This window comes from Peromyscus leucopus, chromosome 13 (genome assembly GCF_004664715.2).
Source record: "Peromyscus leucopus breed LL Stock chromosome 13, UCI_PerLeu_2.1, whole genome shotgun sequence".
Taxonomy (NCBI): Eukaryota; Metazoa; Chordata; class Mammalia; order Rodentia; family Cricetidae; genus Peromyscus; species Peromyscus leucopus.
Genome location: NC_051074.1, coordinates 32504102 through 32527439, shown reverse-complemented (window position 1 = coordinate 32527439; position 23338 = coordinate 32504102). Strand labels below are relative to the sequence as shown.

General features: G+C 39.2%; 1 protein-coding gene across 1 annotated transcript in view; it reads right to left on the bottom strand.

Moving 5' to 3' along the window:
- The window catches only part of LOC114703303 (putative coiled-coil domain-containing protein 195), a 102118-nt gene extending 83768 nt beyond the window's left edge, over positions 1-18350 (bottom strand). Inside the window, exons 1-2 of the mRNA XM_028884088.1 lie at positions 18119-18350; positions 948-1173 (exon numbers count right to left, since the gene is read on the bottom strand). Of these exons, the coding sequence (XP_028739921.1) occupies positions 948-1173; positions 18119-18350 (458 nt within the window). The remainder of the gene's footprint in view (positions 1-947; positions 1174-18118) is intronic.
- Between the last annotated feature and the right edge of the window lie 4988 nt (positions 18351-23338).

The following is a 23338-nucleotide window of genomic DNA, read 5'->3' as shown; positions in this document are numbered from 1 at the left end:
CCACTGTCCCCATCTTCCCTTACGGCCCAGTCCAGTCTGCTGGCCATGTTCAGTCTAATACTTTCTCCCCCTGCTCTGGACTCTGGCAGACACCTCTGGCTGTACCCTCCCTCATATCTACAATAAAAACCTTTCCGGCAACCAAACCTTGGAGTGGTGATGCCCTCAGTTTATACATTTACATGGGTAGGACATCTTGGTGACAGGGGTGTATGACAAGGGACAGCTGTTCACATCCCAGCAAGTAGACCAAAGAGAACTTATAGGAAGAGACTAGGAACTGACTCCAGTGATTCACTTCCTCCAGCTAGGTTCCATCTTTTAGTTTCCACAGCCTTCCTAAATAGTGCCACAATCTAAGATACCAAGTGTTCAACATGTAGGACTGTGGGGGACACTTTATAAAAAGTCAGGACATTCCTTAAATACCAACTTGTGTGTTTTGGGGCACTTTTGCTTTGGCTCTTGGAGCTTTGGGACTATGCCTAAACAGTTTATTCTTGTAATCTTCTCCCAAATCCCTTGAAGACGTTTGCCTTCATGAGGAACTTTCTCTTTCTGAAAGGAATTGTGTGTTTAGCTCCTAAAGTAGCTTTTCTTCACCCTGAGACATACTATTGAGTGGTCAGTTTGCCTGTGTGTCCTCTTCATCATCTAATGGCCTATTGTGTAATGTCTTGTGTTAGTACTTGGTTCAGAGTATGATTAATGCTTGAGGAAGAAATAAAGACTAAGTTTTCTGCTCATTACAGACATCTGTTGGAAGGTGCCATTTGACCTCATTAAAAGTTGTTCTTTTAATTCCCCAGATGGGCATCAATGAGATGGAAATTATTTGTTCCCTGGTTTTGTTTCCTCCAGTGGATACATCCTGACTTGTTTAGAAGGATGCTTGATGATCCCTCAGTCGGTGCCTGTAAATTAACCAGAGGCACAGTGAGCATTACCTGCAAACAAAACTGTGATCAGAAGACGCTCTCTGGCTAGAGCTATTGCTGTTGTAACCATTTGCAGCCAAAGTCTTTTCTTCATTGTCTTGATTTCTAGTTGCAGAATGTGCCGATGATGTTCCAGTGATGTTTGGAAGTCTGTTTCTAGCTTTCCAGGGGTCACTTGCTGCATATGAGTGAGCTGATGGAGAAATGGAGTAGCGTCTAACAATCATGACATTGCCTGTACAGGAAGCACAAAATTCAAGTTGAAAAATACTCTACCCTTAACCAGACTTACGGATGAAAAATTATGTTGATCATACTTGGTTGTTGTTGAAAAAAGATACCTATTTGCTGATTTATGTTACAAGTATTAGCTGATCATAGCCACATGCTGGACACTTTTTCAAGAGAGGGGGGAGTGGACATCATGAAAATGTTGCCTGCATAGAGCTTATGGTGTGTGGCTTATGTAGAAAACACACCATAAGCAAGCAACACATGATGTAATTCAGATGATGACAGATTCCAGGAAGACAAAACTGATGAAAGCAAGGGATAGAGACATATGGAAGAGGAGATGAGGTCATTTAATTGTGTGGTCAGAGAAAACGCTTCAGGAACATAGAATTAGTTCATAATAGATTATTGTAGAATTTTATGGTTAACTAGAACAGTGTGAGGAGCCCAAATGCTTCAAATATGCAGTAATAATGAATACCCAGAAATGTTAATTGTCCTAACTTGATCAGTGTACATAATATATATATATACATATATATATATACACACACATATATAGATATATCATGCTATACCCCATAAACATGTACAATTATTATGTGTTAATAAAACTGAAAATGTGTTTCATGAGATATAAATACTAATTATACTGACAATATTAAGCATCATGTCTGTAAAATTGTATAAAATTCATCATGTTCGCCGGGCGGTGGTGGCGCACGCCTTTAATCCCAGCACTCAGGAGGCAGAGGCAGGCGGATCTCTGTGAGTTCGAGGCCAGCCTGGGCTACCAAGTGAGTTCCAGGAAAAGGTGCAAAGCTACACAGAGAAATCCTGTCTCGAAAAACCAAAAAAAAAAAAAAAAAAAAAAAAAAAATTCATCATGTTTTACTCTATAAATATATACTATTAAATAGTAAGTAGAATTTTAAATATAAAATGAACAGAGGCTCAGATACAAACAAATTATAAAACAAGTCCTTAAAATAGGGATATCGTGGAACTTCTAGAGATAGAAATTCTTGAAGGTCTCCTCACCCTAGACTCCAGAAAAATGGGTTCATTCCCTGTTGTTGGTCACCTGGATGGCCACAGTAATTCAGCTGGTGGTTCCTAACTGGCCTGTGGTTGCATGACTTGGCTTTATTTGGTCAACAGGAGACAGCTCACTGAGATATAAGAACAAGACAACATGGAAGCAAGCAGAAGTGCTTTATATGGGCAACTGAGTGTTTCTTCCTGATGGCAGATAGATGGCTTTAGTTCCCGAGGACTTGCAGTTCAATTTCTGTCCTGTTTTCCAATACATTACTTCCCTTGAAGTAAACCAAATTTTTTTTTTTTTTTTTTTTTTTAGAAACTGAGAACTGTGGTTCAAAGATATGCTTGGATATCAGTTGTCACCTATGAGGATGGCATTTACCTCATGGGTTGATTTTCATTTTTCAAGGCACTTTCTGCTATGTTGCTTGTTATGACTTTGTTATTAGCTAGCCCAGAAATGTAAAAACATAAAAGCTATGCAATGGGTTTATGTTTTGAGAATGCCAGAACCACAATTACTGATTTAAATTTGCCACGTGCCATTGCAGGAAGAAGACAGAGTTATGACATTGCAAAAAAGTGGAGGCTGGCCGGGCGGTGGTGGTGCACGCCTTTAATCCCAGTACTCGAGAGGCAGAGCCAGGCGGATCTCTGTGAGTTCAAGGCCAACCTGGGCTACCAAGTGAGTCCCAGGAAAGGCGCAAAGCTACACAGAGAAACCCTGTCTCAAAAAAAAAAAAAAGTGGAGGCTGACCTGGCCTTGCATAGTTTACAAGATGAGAAGATGCATTTTTAGGCAAGAGTTTAGGGCAGATATGCACAAATTTATCTGACACGATTAACTATAAATGCTGTTCATAAATTGTCTTTAAGTCCTTCCAAGAGCTGTTGTGAATACCATATGTAATTGTATCACAACCAGTTTTTGAAACAGAAACATAAAAGTTTCTGTTCAAAAGAATTAGAAAACTATCTATCCATCCCGAGTCCTAGGGAACCACAGGGGAAATTATGCTGATGATAGCAAAATTGAATTTATTTTTATTTGAGACCTACACTTAATATGGGACCGATTACCAAATAAGCTCTTTGCTCATCTCCTCGGTCACAAATTATCCTTTTTTTTTCCCCTTTTCAACACAAGGGAAAAAATATTCAACACAGCATCACAGGATCATTAGTCCAATTTCAAAGCTCACTGCCAAATGCAGTTTACTTGCCAGTAAAGGATGAGTAGATTGAAAAGAATTAGGACCCTGCAGTGCTGGGAGTTCCCTGAGATTTTTCTTTCATCCTCCTCATTGTAAATTATAACACTCATAGTAGCCACGATATGAGGCTGCACAGAGCAGAAAGGACAAGGAGACATTCTCAAAAGTGCTGGTTAGATTTTTATATCCACCGGGCAGTGGTGGTGGTGCACGCCTTGAATCCCAGCACTTGGGAGACAGAGCCAGGCGGATCTCTATGAGTTCAAGGCCAGCCTGGTCTACAGAGCGAGTCCCAGGACAGGCTCCAAAGCTACACAGAGAAACCCTATCTTGAAAAAAAGAAACATAAAAAAAAAAAAAAGATTTTTGTATCCATCAAAACCCATGCAATGCAGATGTTTCTGCAAACATGTTTTATTCAAGGAGAATTCATTCTGAGTAGGCACTCTGTAGACTCATTATGTGATATACATTGTTTATCAGCCAACAAGTATACCCCCGAGTTGTAGCTCAGTTCTTGGTCTCAGGCAACCAAAGAAGAAGCTGACTCTAACTCATAAAATGTCTCCTTTGTTTTCTATCACTGTATCTATCACACAACAGTTGGAAGAACTTGTGGTTCCCAGTGATTTGTTTGCAGGTCCTGTGAGTTGATTCCTGTCTTGAAGAAAGGCATATATTTCTGTTTTATGATATCTACTTATCAAGGGGTAGTTTTGTAAGATTCTGTTTTCAAAGATGTATTGGGGATGTTGCTTTCTTAAATGTTTTACGTTTTATAGTCTTATCTGTAAAATAAAGGGATTTTTATGGGATGCACTCCAAGATTCCTTTGTAATACATTTCTAGGGTCCAGTTGCAAGTTTGAATTTCTTTTTTTTTTTTTTTTTTTGGAGAAGGCACTTTATATAGAAGAGTCAAAATACAAATTATAACAGTTTTCATGGAAATATGCAAAGCAATGAAGTGACATCTTTAAGTTATTAAAAAAGTAATTTTAAACATTTTAACTGTGACAATGGTGCCATGGTTATATACTTTTTACAAGACAGTTTTGTTTTGTTTTTTTAAGTATGTACTGTCTTGAACTTTCTTTTTTTTTAATTCTTTTTTTTTATTTTTTATTTTTTTTGATATATATTTTTTATTTTACAATATCACTCAGTTCTACATATCAGCCATGGGTTCCCCTATTCTCCCCCTCCCACGCCCTCTCCTTACCCCCAGCCCACCCTCCATTCCCACCTCCTCCAGGACAAGTCCTCCCCCGAGGACTGTGATCAACTTGGTAGACTCAGTCCAGGGAGGTCCAGTCCCTTCCTCCCAGACTAAGCCAAGTGTCCCTGCATAAGTTCCAGGTTTCAGACAGCCAACTCATGGAATGAGCACAGGACTTGGTCCCACTGCCTAGATGCCTCCCAAACTGATCAAGCCAATCAACTGTCTCACCTATTCAGAGGGCCTGATCCAGCTGGGAGCCCCTCAGCCTTTGGTTCATAGTTCATGTGTTTCCATTCATTTGGCTATTTTTTTTCAATAATTGAGTAAAACTGAAATTTATTATATGCCACAGTCATCCTAGGGACCTCCATGCTATATATATATAGCCTCTATGGTTCTATGGGTTGTGGTCTGATTGTTCATTTTATATTTAGAATCCACCAATGAGTGAGTACATACCATAACTGTCTTTCTGGGTTTGGGTTACCTCACTCAGGATGATTTTTTCTAGTTCCATCCATTTGCCTGCAAATTTCATGCTTTCATTGTTTTTCTCTGCTGAGTAGTACTCCATTGTGTATATGTACCACATTTTTTCCATCCATTCTTCCGTTGATGGGCATCTAGGTTGTTTCCAGGTTCTGGCTATTACAAATAGTGCTGCTATGAACATAGCTGAGCATGTATCTTTATGGTATGAATCAGCATTCTTTGGGTATATGCCCAAGAGTGGGATGGCTGGGTCTTGAGGTAGTTCGATTCCTAATTTTCTGAGAAACCGCCATACTGATTTCCACAGTGGTTGTACACGTTTACATTCCCACCAACAGTGGAGGAGTGTTCCCTTTGCTCCACATCCTCTCCAACATTGGTTGTCATTGGTGTTTTTGATCTTAGCCATTCTAACAGGTGTAAGGTGGTATCTCAGAGTCGTTTTGATTTGCATTTCTCTGATGATTAAGGATGTTGAGCATTTCTTTAAATGTCTTTCAGCCATTTGTAGTTCTTGTTTTGTGAATTCTCTGTTTAGCTCGTTAGCCCATTTTTTAATTGGACTGTTCAGTGCTTTGATGTCTAGTTTCTTGAGTTCTTTATATATTGTGGAGATCAATCCTCTGTCAGATGTGGGGTTGGTGAGGATCTTTTCCCAATCTGTTGGCTGTCTTTTTGTCTTATTGACTGTGTCTTTTGCCCTGCAAAAGCTTCTCAGTTTTGAGAGGTCCCATTTATTAATGGTTGTGCTCAGGGTCTGTGCTGTCGGTGTTTTATTTAGGAAATGGTCTCCGGTGCCAATGCGTTCAAGAGTGCTTCCTATTTTCTTTTCTATTAAGTTTAGTGTAACTGGATTTATGTTTAGGTCTTTGATCCACTTGGACTTGAGTTTTGTGCATGGTGACAGATATGGATCTATTTGTAATCTTTTACATATTGACATCCAGTTATGCCAGCACCATTTGTTGAAGATACTTTCTTTGTTCCATTGTATAGTTTTGGCTCCTTTGTCAAAAACCAGGTGTTCATATGTGCATGGATTAATGTCAGGGTCTTCAATTCGATTCCATTGGTCCGTATGTCGGTTTTTATACCAGTACCAAGCTGTTTTTATTACTATAGCTCTATAGTAGAGTTTGAGGTCCGGGATGGTGATGCCTCCAAGGGTTGCTTTATCGTATAGGATTCTTTTAGCTATCCTGGGTCTTTTGTTTTTCCATATAAAGTTGAGTATTTTTCTTTCCAAGTCTGTGAAGAATTGTGTTGGGATTTTGATGGGGATTGCATTGAATCTGTAGATTGCTTTTGGTAAGATTGCCATTTTTACTATGTTAATCCTACCTATCCATGAGCATGGGAGATCCTTCCATTTTCTGATATCTTCTTCAATTTCTTTCTTTAGAGATTTAAAGTTCTTATCAAAAAGGTCTTTCACTTGTTTAGTTAGTGTTATCCCAAGGTATTTTATATTATTTGTGGCTATTGTAAAGGGTGATGTTTCTCTGACTTCTTTCTCAGCCCTTTTATCATTTGTGTATAGGAGGGCTACTGATTTTTTTGAGTTGATCTTGTATCCTGCCACTTTACTGAAGGAGTTTATCAGCTGTAGAAGTTCCCTGGTAGAGTTTTTGGGGTCACTTATGTATACTATCATATCATCTGCAAATAGTGAAAGTTTGACTTCTTCCTTGCCAATTTGTATCCCTTTGATCTCCTTTTGTTGTCTTATTGCTCTAGCTAGAACTTCTAGTACTATATTGAATAAATATGGGGAGAGTGGACAGCCTTGTCTTGTTCCTGAATTTAGTGGTATCGCTTTGAGTTTCTCTCCGTTTAATTTGATGTTTGCTGTTGGCTTGCTATAAATTGCTTTTATTATGTTTAGAAATGTTCCTTGTATTCCTATTCTTTCTAAGACCTTTAGCATGAAGGGGTGTTGGATTTTGTCAAAGGCTTTTTCAGCATCTAGGGAGATGATCATGTGGTTTTTTTCTTTCAGTTTGTTTATATGGTGTATTACATTGACTGATTTCCGTATGTTGAACCATCCTTGCATCCCTGGGATGAATCCTACTTGGTCGTGATGGATGATTGTTTTGATGTATTCTTGGATTCGGTTAGCCAATATTTTGTTGAGTATTTTTGCATCAATGTTCATGAGGGAGATTGGTCTGTAGTTCTCTTTCTTTGTTGCATCTTTGTGTGGTTTGGGTATCAGGGTAATTGTAGCCTCATAAAAAGAGTTTGGTAGTGTTCCTTCTGTTTCTATTGTGTGGAACACTTTGAAGAGGATTGGTATTAGTTCTTCTGTGAAAGTCTGGTAGAATTCTGCACTGAAACCATCTGGTCCTGGGCTTTTTTTAGTTGGGAGACTTTTGATGACTGTTTCTATTTCTTTAGGGGTTATTGGTCTATTTAAATGGTTTATCTGGTCTTGATTTAATTTTGGTATTTGGTATTTATCCAGAAAATTGTCCATTTCTTCCTGGTTTTCCATTTTTGTGGAGTACAGGTTTTTGAAGTATGATCTGATGATTCTCTGGATTTCCTCATTGTCTGTTGTTATGTCTCCCTTTTCATTTCTGATTTTGTGAATTTGGGTGCTCTCTCTTTGCTTTTTGGTTAATTTGGCTAGTGGTTTGTCTATCTTGTTGATTTTTTCAAAGAACCAACTCTTTGTTTCATTGATTTTATGTATTGTTCTCTTGTTTTCTATTTTGTTGATTTCAGCCCTCAATTTGATTATTTCCTGGCGTCTATTTCTCCTGGGTGAGTTTGTTTCTTTTTGTTCTAGAGCTTTCAGTTGTGCTGTTAATTCATTGGTATGGGATTGCTCCATCTTCTTTATGTGTGCATTTAGAGCTATGAATTTTCCTCTTAGCACTGCTTTCATAGTGTCCCATAAGTTTGGGTATGTTGTACTTTCATTTTCATTGAATTCTAGGAACTCTTTAATTTCCGTCTTTATTTCTTCCTTGACCATTGATGTTTCAGGTGGGCATTATTCAGTTTCCATGAGTTTGTGGGTTTTCTATAATTTTTGTTGTTATTGAGTTCTAACTTTAAGGCATGGTGGTCTGATAAGATACAGGAGGTTATTCCAATTTTTTTGTATCTGTTGAGATTTGTTTTGTGTCCAAGCATGTGGTCAACTTTTGAGAAGGTTCCATGGGGTGCTGAGAAGAAGGTATATTCTTTTGTGTTAGGATGGAATGTTCTGTAGATATCTATTAGGTCCATTTGAGTCATAACATCTGTTAGGTTCTTTATTTCTTTGTTAAGTTTCAGTCTGGTAGATCTATCTTTTGGTGAGAGTGGTGTGTTAAAATCTCCCACTACTAATGTGTGGGGTTTGATGTGCGTTTTAAACTTTAGTAGTGTTTCTTTTATGAATGTGGGTGCTTTTGTATTTGGAGCATAAATGTTTAGAATCGAGACTTCATCTTGGTGGATTTTTCCCGTGATGAATATGTAATGTCCATCCTGGTCTCTTTTGATTGATTTTAGTTTGAAGTCTATTTTATTAGATATTAGGATAGCTATACCAGCTTGTTTCTTAGGTCCATTTGCTTGGAAAACCTTTTCCCAGCCTTTTACTCGGAGGTAGTGTCTGTCTTTGGAGTTAAGGTGTGTTTCTTGTATGCAGCATATGGATGAGTCCTGTTTTTTTATCCATTCTGTTAGCCTGTGTCTTTTTATAGGTGAGTTGAGACCATTGATATTGATGGATATTAATGACCAGTGATTGTTAATTCCTGTTATTTTTTTGGTTGTGTTGTGTTGTCCTTCTGTGGTGTATGTTGGTGTAGGATTATCTATTGCTTGATTTTTCATGGATGTGTTTAGCTTCTTTGGGTTGAATTTTCCCTTCTAGTGCTTTCTGTAGGGCTGGGTTTGTGGACAGGTATTGATTAAATCTGGTTTTATCCTGGAATATTTTGTTTACTCCGCCTATGGTGATTGAGAGTTTTGCTGGGTATAATAGTCTGGGTTGGCATCCGTGGTCTCTTAGTGTCGGCATGAGGTTTGTCCATGATCTTCTAGCTTTCATAGTCTCTATTGAGTAGTCTGGTGTTATTCTGATGGGTTTGCCTTTATATGTTACTTGGTCCTTTTCCTTTGCAGCTCTTAATATTTTTTCTTTATTCTGTGTGTTTAGTGTTTTGATTATTATGTGGCGAGGGGACTTTTTTTTTGGATCCAGCCTATACGGTGTTCTGTAAGCTTCTTGTATCTTCTTCTAGGTATTTCTTTCTTTAGGTTGGGAAAGTTTTCTTCTATGATTTTGTTGAATATATTTTCTGTGCCTTTGAGTTGGTATTCTTCTCCTTCTTCTATCCCTATTATTCTTAGGTTTGGTCTTTTCATGGTGTCCCAAATTTCCTGGACATTTTGTGTTAGGACTTTTTTGTCTTTAGTGTTTTCTTTGACTGACGAATCTATTTTCTCTATCGTGTCTTCAGTGTCAGAGATTCTCTGTTCCATCTCTTGCAATTGGTTGGTTATGCTTGTTTCTGTAGTTCCTGTTCGTTTAGTCAGGATTTCTATTTCCAGCATTCCCTCAGCATGTGTTTTCTTTATTGTCTCAAATTCATTTTTCAGATCATGGAATGTTTCTTTCATCTGTTTAATTGCTTTTTCTTGGCTTGATTTGATTTCTTCCCATTTTTTGTTCGTTTTTTCTTCCATTTCTTTAAGGGAGTTTTTTATTTCCTCTTTAATGGAGTTTTTCATTTCCTCTTTAAGGAAAGTTTTTATTTCCTCTTTAAGGTAGTTTTTCAATTCCTCTTTAAGGAAAGTTTTTATTTCCTCATTGAGGGAATGTTTATTTCTTCTTTAAGGGCCTCTATCATCTTCTTAATGTCATTTTTAGGGTTGATTTCTTCTGTTTCTTCTGTCATGGTATGTTTAGGTCTTGCAGGTGTAGAATCACTAGGTTCTGATGTTGCCATATAGGTCTTTATGTTGTTGCCTGTATTTTTGCACTGGCGTCTACTCATCTCTTCCTCTGTGAGGTGCAGGTGGTGTCTGTGTCTGAGAGTGCCTCTCTTGCTCTAATTTTTAGTCTTGGTTTAGTAGTGGTTCTTGGTTAAATTGGTGCTATTGGGCTATTTCTTCAGGGGCAGCTGATTTCGATCGGTGAATTATATACTTATGATTCTGGTGATCTGGTTTGGTGTCTGGGTAGCGCCTTCTTCTGTGTTCCCAGGTCACGTTTTGTTCATTTGTCAACTCCTCAGCTGATCTTGTTTCTTCAGACTTTAAACTGTAGGCATCTGAATCCTCTCCCAGATGGGTTTCAGCTGAGCAGGGTAGTCTCACCAACACCTCCAAGTTGTTGGGTTTCACAGGATCAGCAGCTGGGCCCTGGGTTGTCCTCAGACGGAGTGTTCAGATTTGTTCTGGTTCTGACCCACGGAGATAGCTTCTTCCCCAGATGTTGGGGTTAGGGGCATCCCTGTTCCAAGCTGCGTCTGCTTGTTTCCGTCCCTGGGCCTGTCTACCTCTGCGGTCCGCCGCCGGGCCTGTATGTCCCTGTCAACTGCCGCTGGGTCTGTCTGCCTCTGGGGGCCGCCACCGAGCCTGAATGTCTCTGCCGGCTGCAGCCGGGACTGAATGTCCCTGTCGGCCGCTGCTGCCTGGCCCATTTACCTCAGCGGGCCGCCGCCACAGGCCTACCTGCGTCTGCTTGTCTCCGCCGCCGGGCCTGTCTACCTCTGTGGGCCGCCGCTGGGCCTGAATCGCAAGTTTGAATTTCAAATGATGTTGGCAATGTATCATGAAAACCTCCAATAAAAACTTGTATGCAAGTCAAGTAGTAATATTTTCTTGGCATAGCTACTGTTTTTTTGATGGCCATCACTGAAAAATTCACGTTGATCTTGGTTGTATTGTTTTATTTAATCCCTTCAGAGCCTATGAGATAAGGTCTGTCACTCTCCTTATAGTACAGGTGAGGCGAGTATATGTTAGCAGATTCATAGAAACAAGAATTTTACTGTTGGAAGAGGCCTTGGAAGATATCTGGTGTAACTGACTTTTTCCACAATTTGTGATGTGTGTGTGTGTGTTTGTGTATATGTGTGTGTGTGTGTGCATGTATATGCACATGTGTGTCTGTATCTGTATGTATATGTACATGTGTATGTGTATATATGTACGTGTGTGTGTGCATATGGAGGCCAAAGAATGATCTTGGGTATTGTTCCTCAGATGCTGTCCATCTGTTTCTCTCCCCTCCCTCCCTATCTTCCTTCCTGCCTCCCTCCCTCTCTCTCTCTCTTTCTTTCTGACAGTGGCCTTTACTAGGCCAGAACTCACCAGGTGAGCTAGGCTTGCTGGGCAATGAGCCCCACAGACCTGCCACAGTCTCTCCAGTGCTGGTTTTACAATGCACTCCACCACACGAGACTTTTTTTACATAGATTCCAGGGCTTGAACTCTGGTCGTCTGGCTTACAAGGCAAGCACTTTACAAATGAACTGTCTCTCAAGTCTCAATACTTAAAAAAAAAAAAAATCGTGTACTCAGTGTTCAAAATAATGAGTTTCATTATGAGATTCTTTTTTTTTTTTTGGTTTTTTGAGACAGGGTTTCTCTGTGTAGCTTTGGGGCCTGTCCTGGAACTCACTCTGTAGCCCAGGCTGGCCTCGACTCACAGAGATCCACCTGCCTCTGCCTCCCAAGTGCTGGGATTAAAGGTGTGAGCCACCACCGCCCAGCTTTTTTTTTTTTTTTTTTTTGTTAATGCCAAATGTCCTTTATTGAAGGAGGGAGATCTTAAATACAGGCTTACAGTACAATGGGAGAACCCCAGAGGGCAGAAGTTCACTACTGATGTTTTACAATCTTGCATCTAAGCTGTTAATGCCCATTATGCAGGATACATAGACAAGGAACTTACCTTAAGCATTCAGGAGAGTGGAACCTGGCAGGGAATTAGCATAGGGAGGATATCAAGGTCAAAGTCAGCAAGCAAGGCAACAGTTACCCAAAATGGGGGCAGGGCCCTACATGTCCCCCTTTTACTAAAAAATGAGCTTCTGACTTAGGTTGCATGGGACGTCAGCAGGTCACCTTACCCGTCATGGAGACGCCTGCCCGGGCCACACAGGTGCTCTGTCATAGGTTGGTGAACACCCCCTAGGTATTACCCGTCTTTGAATACTCATTATCATACAGACTCAATCGTGTGTGAGCTTCAGAGTTAACTGCTACCAAAGATCTCAAAGTGGCACTGGGTTTGCAATCTGTGTGTTTGACACAGAAAAGACCAACAGAAGTCCTAACCCACCCATAGCCAGTAGGCTAAAGGCAACTGAGCCATTCCCTTCCTTAACGAGCCTTACTGCAAATTGGAGTCTTTGTAAGATGGTATCCCAAAAGTAAATGGAATTTGAGTTTATAAATTTATAATTTTCAAAGCCAATCGAGATGTATATAACTACTGAATTAAATTTATCATGCCCAATAGAATGAGAGATTAATTAACTGTGGTAGCTACTTTTGCTGCCAGGGTCTCCACTGTGCTAGCTGTAGTAAGCAATTATGAAATGGTAATCCCAGAAACAATAGCAGCGGTGGCTGCCTCTACTATAACAGCAACAACGGCAGTAGCAATGTCAAATTCTTTTCTGGAGTGTGTGGGTATCCACTGGCATGGATACAACTCCAGGAAGACAAACCACCAAGGCCCATTTTTCTTGATCCCAGCACGACTTAAGTTGGCAGCTCTGCAAAAGACCAACTAACGCCGGGCAGTGGTGGCGCACGCCTTTAATTCTAGTACTTGGGAGGCAGAGCCAGGCAGATCTCTGTGAGTTCAAGGCCAGCCTGGACTACCAAGTGAGTTCAAGGAAAGGTGCAAAGCTACACAGAGAAACCCTGTCTCTAAAAACAAACAAACAAACAAACAAACAAACAAAGAACAACTAAGAACCATAAAGAAAAAACAGGCAGCTCACAAGGAGCATAACTAATGGTCTCATAATGGCTACATTCATGCTCATAAATTTTAAGGTATCTTCAAAGGCGGCTAAATGAATTTCAGGAGGACAATAAGTGTTGCACAGAGTCACTCCTGTAAAGTAGGTACTACACCAGCTTGAAGAGGATTGTGAAAATGAAAAGGCTTAGCTGGCATGCTACTGTTAACAAATGGAGGTCAGTAACCTTCAGGGTTATCCTTAATCTCCAAGGTATCTGGGTAACATGTTCTCAAACATACTTGAAGAAGCAGTTACCATACATTACTTTCTTGAAACTGGGACCTCTTGGTCCCTCTTTTTCTTCTTGAAAATGGGACCTCTTGAAACTGGGAAGCTTTTGCAGGGCAAAAGACATGGTCAATAAGACAAAAAAACAGCCTATAGAATGGGAAAAGATCTTCAACAACCCCACATCTGACAGAGGATTGATCTCCACAGTATATAAAGAACTTAAGAAACTAAACATCAAAATACTGAACAATCCAATTAAAAAATGGGCTAAAGAGCTAAACAGAGAATTCACAAAAGAAGAATCACAATGGCTGAAAGACATTTAAGGAAATGCTGAACATCCTTAGTCATCAGAGAAATGCAAATCAAAATGACTGAGATACCACCTTACACCTTTCAGAATGGCTGTGATCAAAAACACTAATGACAGTCTATGTTGGAGAGGATGCGGAACAAAGGGAACACTCCTCCACTGTTGGTGGGAATGCAAACTTGTACAACCACTGTGGAAATCAGTATGGTGGTTTCTCAGAAAATTAGGAATCAAACTACCTCAAGACCCAGTCATACCATTCTTGGGCATATACCCAAGGAATGCACAATCATATCACAAAGATACATGCTCAACTACGTTCATAGCAGCACTGTTTGTAATAGCCAGAACCTGGAAACAACCTAGATGCCCGCCAACTGAAGAATGGATTAAGAAAATGTAGTACATATACACAATGGAGTATTACTCAGCAGAGAAAAACAATGACAGCATGAAATTTGTAGGCAAATGGATGGAACTAGAAAAAGTCATCCTGAGTAAGGTAACCCAAACCCAGAAGAACAAACATGGTATGTATTCACTCATAAGTGGATTCTAGATATAAAGCAAAGAACAATCAGACTGCAACCCACAGAACCATGGAGGCTATTATATATAACATGGGGGACCCTAGGATGACTGTGGCTTATAATACGTTTTGGTTTAACTCAATTACTGAGCAAGTCTCAATGAAACATTTCACTATTAAGATAAGAATTTATACTGTATCAAGCTGATAACAGAAAAATAAATAAATTAATTTAAATAAAAAAATAAAAAATAAAAGAAAAATTTGAACTATTAAAAAAAACCCAAACAATCCTTATGAGATTCTAATAAGTTCATATGTATTGAATCCAACTTGTTCCTTGCTTTTGCTTGTCTCCCCCCACCCCATAGACCCTATTCCCTTTTCTAAACAGACTCCCTTCTGTTTCTATATCACATGATTTTTTTTAAAGGTCTCGATTCCACATAGTATTGAAAACACTTTGTATCTGCTTTTCTGAGTCTGGCTTATTTCACTTAATGGATGATTTCTAGTTCCATTCATTTCCTGAAAATGATACAATTTTATTCATTTTTATTATACAAGAGCCAAATTATTTCTATGGTAGATGATATGATTCTGTTCTTAAAAGACTACATATTTCACCAGAGAACTTAGATTTGTTAAAAATCTTTAGCTGGAGAGCAGGATATAATCATGGATTTTATGTGAGGGAGTAGTGTGTGAGTTTTCCTGAGGAGATGTGAATGACTGTTTGTTCACCCCAGATAGGGTATCCAAACCCAAACCAAACCCCAAACAAACAAGTCTATCAAAGTCCATCTTGTGGAACCAAAGATCACATTGGGATCACATAGAGAAGCCTGGCTGACTCCAAGGCAGCTGGATCAGTGAAAAGCCCACCCCAGCATCGGTGATGGCTCATGAAAGCTGCAACCATTAGCTGTTAGCATGACTAGTGGGCAACTTGACAGGGTGGATAGTCCTCTGATCATAGCCTCAGCTGTCAACTGACACAAACCTAGACATATGTGGGAAGAGAAATCTCAGTGAGTCACGGTTTTCATCAGATTGGTTATGGGCATTTTCTTAATTGTTGATTGATGTGGGAGACTCCGGGCCACAGTGGACAGTACCATCCCTAAATAGGTGGGCCTGGGCTGTATAAGAGAGTATCTGAGCAGCCCAGGGGGAGCAAGCCTATAAGCAGCATTTATCCACAGTGTCTGCTTCAGTTCTTGCTGCCAGATTTCTGCTTGAATTCCTGTCCTTACTTCCCTTAATGATAGACAGTAATATGGAAGTGTAAGCCAAATAAACCCTTTCCTCTCCAAGTTGCTTTAGACAATTGTAGCACAAATCTTAAATAATCTTATTGATAAAAACAAACCTGGAGCCAGGTACTGGGGTCAACGCTGGAAGATCAGAGAAGCAGAACAAGCCACAGCTACCTCACCTTGCAGTTCCTCAGCTGATCCTGTTTCCTCAAACCGGAAGCCTCTGTGTCCTCATCCAAGTGGATCTCAGCTGAACTGCTGCTCAAAAGTCTAAAAACTTAACAGACTCTAGTTCCTGGTTCTCGTGCCTTATATACCTTTCTGCTTCTTGCCATCACTTCCTGGGATGAAAGGTGTGTGTCACCATGCCTGGCTGTTTCCAGTGTGGCTTTGAACTCACAGAGATCCAGATGGATCTCTGCCTTTGGAATGCTAGAATTAAAGGTGTGTGTGTGTGTGTGTGTGTGTGTGTGTGTGTGTGTGTGTGTGTGTGTGTGTATGTGTGTGCCACCATTTTCTGGTCTCTATATCTAGTGGCTGTTCCGTTCTCTGACCCCATATAAGTTTATTAGGGTATACAATATATTGGGGAACATAATATCACCACAGACAATGGTATTCATCAAAGCAACAGAAAGCAAAATAGGATATTCCTCTTTCCCTAACAGTCCTTACTTGGGGAGAGAGGACCCTTGTAGATCTCATAAGTTTCATGGACTTCCTGAGACTTATGACTTGTTTACTTCCTGAGTCTTAATGAGCCTGGGATGAAATATTTCAAGTTGGAAATTTCTGGGTCTTAACAAGCCTCCCTTTAGGAAGCTAGCAATTCCTATGATATTGCTGTACAACAGGTGCAAAGATCAGCAATTTGATATGACCTGCCCAACACTGAACAACTGTTCCAAAACCCAGAACTCTAACCCAGATATCTTCATGCTCAGAGCCACATTCTTCCTAGTTCAGTCACTTATTCTTGCAAAAGCATAGCTCATAAAAGACAAATATCATTTAACATTCTTTCTTTTTTTTTTAAGGTTGTGATATAATTTCATCATGTCTCCCTTCCCTTTCCTCTCTCCAAATCTTCCCAGTCAGTGGCTTGTGATGGCAAGGGAGGGCACTATCCACCAGCTAGCATTTGACAACACTCAGAGACATTTTGTTGTTGTTGTTTGAGACAGATTCTCACTCTCACCCAGCCTCACCTTGAACTCACTGTGTTGCCTAGGCTAGCTTCAAACTCATGGTTCTCCTGCTTCACCTTCTCACATACTGGGGTCATTGACATATGCCACTCTGCCTGGCTGGAGACAACTTGTGGGTTGTAACCGGGTTGGACAGGAGGGTGCTACAGCAACTGGTTGTTAGCATGGAGATGCTGAAGATCATACAACATCTAGACTGACCTCGACAACGAAGAATTAATCAGTACAAAATGGTCACCATTGTAGGGAATTAGAAACCTCGTAGTAAAGATGTATTACAAATATCCATATCTTTTCTTCCTGTGTTCCAATAAGGAGGTCTAACCTTATAGACTATTCCTTTGTAGTTTTCCCAGATAATCAGTAGACAGAATTTCTCAGATCTGGATAGGAATGTATTTGCAGCATTGAAATGCTCTCCCTTATCACTAGAAAGAGACATCTCTAATAAGATCAACCAGCAGATGTGACATGTTCCACTGTCAAACTGTTGCCAATGTCTAATTGGCATTGCCTGAAATCTTTGATTAAGAGCTATGAGTAGTTAATTATGTATATCATTTTTATTTGAGTATGTTGTTGTAGATGATCACTGACAACTGAAATGTAGAATATGTTACTTACTGTTGATTGCTACCTTTTAAGTAATTATGGAATTAAGTCTCTCCTGTGAAAAATGAGATATTTGACTTTTAAAATATGGTAAACATTGACCTTGCATCTTAAGGTAATATATGAATATATATGTATATATATATATATTCTATCTATTTACCTGTCTCTATCTGTCTATCTATCTATCTATCTATCTATCTATCTATCTATCTATCTATCTATCTGGGTTGAATTGTGCGTAATGTATGCTCACATTATAGAAAGAGGAGAAGAGATGGTGCCTGTTATTTGTTGCATACATTCAGGTACTACTTATCATTGCAAATAGTTACCATTAGCATAGAAGCATGCACTGCAGTACTTCCAGGCAGAGAAGATTCAAGGGGTTTAGAATGGAGCCCAGAGTCAAGTGGCTGAGTAACAAGTCATCAAGAACCATATTTATCTGATTTTGAGCCATAAACTAATCCACTTAAAAAGTTATTCCAGTTTAATAAATGATCAAGCCAATCAACATGCACCACATTTGCAGAATGTATAGAGTTAAAGTGAAGGTGGAAAAAACTTCTGAATGAGACTGATTTTTACATATCTGTTCTTATCTTTTCTGGTATACTCAGAAATCATTTTATTGTTTTTGAAATATATGGCTTAGAGAACCTAAAGGAAAATTTGACTAGGGATTCAAAGTTTATCTTCTAGGAGGCAGAGGCTGAAAGCCATCACTGCAAGTATCAAATGATGAGTTTATTGTAGCAGCCCAACAAATCAGTCATTTGAGAGATACTTGAAAAGGGAAGCGTAGCTCTAAGCACCACACATGCTCCGGTACCTTGTTCCTGCACAGCTGGTGTAGACCCAGTGGGAATACCACCAGGAAGGGCCCCCAGAGATTGCCCATACACTGTTTCTTCCCTTTCGTCTTCGGATTCTCTCTCTGATCCAGAGGCTGTCTGACTATTGGAAGTCAGCTTCACACGGAGGGCATGATTCTCTTTCTGTAGTCTGTTGATTTCTGCCCGCATTTCTTGGATAACCTGCATGAGATGGATGCTAGCTTCCATTACCTCCTCTCCCAGACCAACCTTTTCTCATGAGCCAGATACATAATCTACTCAGTGGGACAGGGGCATCCTGCCCATAAACAATATATGCCACGTGAACAATGGAGCTCACGCCTCCCTGTACCATCTTTCAACACCTGGGTAAGATTGTCCAAGGAGGTAAAGGATCTTCATGACTTATTCATCCTGGGTTTTGTTTTCCAGAACAGTACTTTTCTATTCTTCATTTCATATCAATCAACAGGCATAGAATGCTGTTTATGTCTGAGATAATGGAATATTTAAAAAAATTCCCAGTAAAGGACAGAGTTTCTTGTTTCCATCATTAATTCACCATCATGATTGCCATTCAGTCTTTTCTGTTGCCACATTAGGGATCAAATAGTCACATGATCACCAGCTGCTGCAAGTACATCAAAACTGTCACACGAACAATTGTTTGCTTTGTTTTTGTTTTTGTTTCCTGAGACAGGGTTTCTCTGTGTAGTTTTGTTGCCTGTCCTGGATCTCACTCTGTAGACCAGGCTGGCCTTGAACTCACAGAGATCCACCTGGCTCTTCCTCCCGAGTGCTATCATTAAAGGCATGCACCACCACAGCCTGGTCAATTCTTTGCTTTGTAAAATACACTGTAGATCTGCATTTTGGGACAAATTACTAATTTTGACATATGTTGGTTAGGAAAAGCTGACGTTAACCACAGGGTGACACATGAACTAACTATAGGGATATCATTGGCATGTGTTAATGGTAATTGTGTATAGCTTCCTCAAGATAGGCAGGTTTCTGTTCATACAGATACATTTGTGCTGTTATTGGCTTTTAGGATGTTTTCTTGGCAGAGGTTTTCCAGGGAGATTTTGAAATATGAGAAGATCCAGAGTGAGCATTAATCTTGAATGGGAAAGGCATAAGGTAGCTACAGCTTTCATTACCCATTTTCTCAACAGGTTTCTTTGTTGGGAATGAAAAGTACAGTCCTAAATAGCATAGTCTCTAATGGCAATATTTAGAAATTCAATGAACATAAATGAGCTTCTCAACTGAGTGAAATTGATTAGAACACTGTTTTCTTCTTCCTCTGTATGTTGACAATTTCTGTCCATCCTAATAGACATTTGTTGACTGACCCAATACTCTAGCTAGGGATGAATGAACCAAGTTTTATTTATTGCTCTTTTTTACTTAACAAATTTACCTTTTTTTTTTTTAGGAGCTGAGGATTGAACCCAGGGCCTTGTGCTTGCTAGGCAAGCACTCTACCACTGAGCTAAATCCCCAACCCCAAATTTACCTTTTATTCATTTATGTATTACCAGTACTGGGGATTGAACCCAGGACCTTGTGAATGGTTGGCAAGCACTCTACTAACTAGATATAATCCCAACCAATAAATCCTTTTATATGTTCAAATTTTAGAATATATTTATTCAAAACTTAGTCTATGAAAACAAGTAGCCTGTCCTGACATGTATTTTTTCTACTCTAATGTGAATGAATTTTAGCAAACACTTATGTATGAGGCTCTCTAGAGAGTACACAAGTGGATAATGGAAATGACCATAAAGTAAAATGGGATTTGAATGGTGGCCTAGTCTAACCACCACTGGATGATCAGATCTGTTTCACAGTTTGTCTGTAATGGACCCCATTTTTGAGTACTTCTATTTTAAGAGAGTACTTTTTTTTGTTACTTGTTTTATGGTATGGAGGCTGTATGTCACTAGCCTAGTTTGGACTCAGACTTTATATGTAGCTGAGGGTAACCTTGAACTCCTGATTTCCCTGCCTCTACGTACTGGGATTACACTACCACCCTTGGCTTTAAAGGTTCTAGGGATCAAACATAGGACATCATGGATGCTAAGCAAATAGTCTACCAGCTGAGTTACAGCTCTAGCTGTATCTTGCTTTTTAGCTACCCTCTGTGTGCTTGTTTTCAGACAGTCTTTTTGGAAACAGTTGGTAACACATCTAACCTTTGTTTTTATGAAATTCTTGCTCTAGTACAGTGGTTCTCAAACTGTGGGTCTTGGCCCTTTTGGGGGGGGTCAAATGACCTTTTCACAGGGGTCGCCAAAGAACATCAGAAAACACACATACTTACATTATGATTCATAATAGTAGCAAAATTACGATTGTGAAGTAGCAACAAAAATAATTTTATGGTTGGGGGTCAGCACAACAAGAGGAACTGTAATAAGGGGTCACAGCATCAGGAAGGTTGAGTATCACTGCTCCAGCAGGTTTCACGAGTCTCTATTCTCCAGAACCAACATTACCTATTTCTTCAGCTGTTTGTTGTTTAATGTGGTTTCAAGGGTACTGAGTGCATTGTAGACACTCTTTTTTTTTTTTTTTTTTTTTTTTTTTTTTTTTTTTTTTTTTAGGGTTTCTCTGTGTAGCTTTGCGCCTCTCCTGGAACTCACTTGGTAGCCCAGGCTGGCCTCGAACTCACAGAGATCCGCCTGGCTCTGCCTCCCAAGTGCTGTGATTAAAGGCGTGCGCCACCACCGCCCGGCCATGTAGACACTCTTTTAAAACACACTATATATCAATAGGCCTCTTGAACTAGGCTATCTAGCTGTAAAGACATTCTTCTGAAGGCATCTATCATAGAACCTGTAGCATGAATCTTAAAGAGTCTTATTGATAAAAACAAACCTGGAGCCAGGTACTGGGGTCAATGCTGGAAGATCAGAGAAGCAGAACAAGCCACAGCTCCCTCACCTTGCAGTTCCTCAGCTGATCTTGTTTCCTCAGACTGGAAGTCTCTGTGTCCTTATTCAAATGGATCTCGGCTGAACTGCTTTTCGAAAGCCTAAAAGCTTAACCAGCCCTAGTTCCTGGTTCACACGCCTTATATACCTTTCTGCTTTTTGTCATTACTTCCTGGGATTAAAGGCTCTTGTTACCATGCCTGGCTGTTTCCAGTGTGGCCTTGAACTCACAGAGATCCAGACAGATCTCTGCCTCTGGAATGCTAGGATTAAAGGCATGTGTGCCACTATTTTCTGGCCTCTATATCTAGTAGTGGCTGTTCTCTTCTCTGACCCCAGATAAGTTTATTAGGGTGCACAATATTTTGGAGAACACAATACTACCACAAGAACCTGTATTGTATTATAGGAAATAATATTCTAGAAAATATTCTACACAAGTGAGCAGTAAAATTATATCCAGTACTGAAATTATATTTCACTTTGTTTTCAGCAACAACATAGGACACAAAATAATGTATAACTATTGGAAATTACAAGAGAGTTATAGTCATAGACAATTTGATTATATTTCTACAAACAGGAAAAAATGAATCCAAAATTTTATCCTGCCACAGAATAAATACTTAAAAAGTCGGTAATTTTCCTAAGTACTACCAGTAGCTATGTAGAAAAAACAATTGGAAAGTCTCCCAGTGACAAGAGTTCTTCACATGTAAAACACAAAAGGATTTTCTTTATAGTGTTTGATGTTTGTGCAGTGAAGAAAATGCTAGCATTTTACAGAGGCATACAAAAGAACATGAGAAAATGGAATCTGTTCCTGGCAAGAAGACTGTAGATTTTAAATAATTCACACATTTCATGAGAGCCCAACCAAAATCCCCATGGGACTTGAAAAACTGACAAAATCATTCTCAGGGTCATCTGGAGACAATCATTTTGCAGCGTCTGCTAGTGAAGCCTTTTTTTTTTTTTCCCCAGAGACTTATCTAGTTATATTGTCAACACAATACAAAACTATGATGACGATACAGTAATATTCATGAGTTCACAGTCAAGAAAAAGTTAAAAACAATTCTGAGAAAAAAATACATGAGGAGAAATGTGGAAGAAGTCCAGACTTCTGGGTAATTTGGGATATTAAAGTAATAAAATACTTATCTTTGGAGGGGCCTAAGAAGTTAGTAAAAATTTTGGAAAAGAAAATAAAAAACCCTCCACAGACTTGATAGTTACAGTGTTTTTTTTTTTTTAAGATTTATTCATTTATTATGTATAGAACATGTATGAGTGCAGGCCAGAAGCGGGCACCAGATATCATTACGGATGGTTGTGAGCCACCATGTAGTTGCTGGGAATTGAACTCAGGACCTCTGGAAGAGCAGTCAGTGCTCTTAACTGCTGAGCCATCTCTTCAGCCCATATAGTGTTTTTTAAATGAACAATTTAGCAATAAATATCAAGCATTTAAAGAAGTTTCCCTAGGAATAGGGAGTTGGCTCAGTCAGTAAAGTGTATTCTGTGGAAGCATAAAGACACAATTGCACAACGCCCATGTATATATAGCACATACATATGCACAAGTTCTTAACTGTAAAGTATTAAATTCCATCTAAAATTTTTGGATGCACTACAAATCAATAGCAAAGCCTTGGAAATAATCTAAATGTTCAAACAATGATAATAAATAATTAAAATGTAGCCATACAACAGAACAGTATTCTGGACCTCAAAATGCTGAATGAAAAATGTAGTACCCAATGGTATATAGAGTAAAACCTAAACTTTGTAAAAAAGATTGAAAAGAAATATCCCAAATGAAAATCATTCTTGTCTCTGTGTGATAGGATTTTGTATGTTTTTTATGCATACATGTATGTCACCTGTCCTATTTACTTTTTATTATACTGAAATGACACTATTATCAGGACAATAAAAAGATTTATTTGGGGCTTACAGTTTCAGAGGGTGAGAGTCCATGACAGTCATGGTGGGAAATATGGCAGCAGGCAGACAAGCATGGTGCTGCAATAGTAGCTGAGTGCTTACATCTTACTTTACAAACACTGGACATGCAGATTCTACTGATCTGTTAACTGTCTATCTATCTATCTATCTATCTATCTATCTATCTATCTATCTATCTATCTATCTATCTTTATTCCCCAATAGTTATCACAAGGGTTTTTAAATGGTCATGCAAATAAAAACTGGTTAAACTCTATATATTGTTGTATGAGCACTAGGATCATATGATTAAGAGCT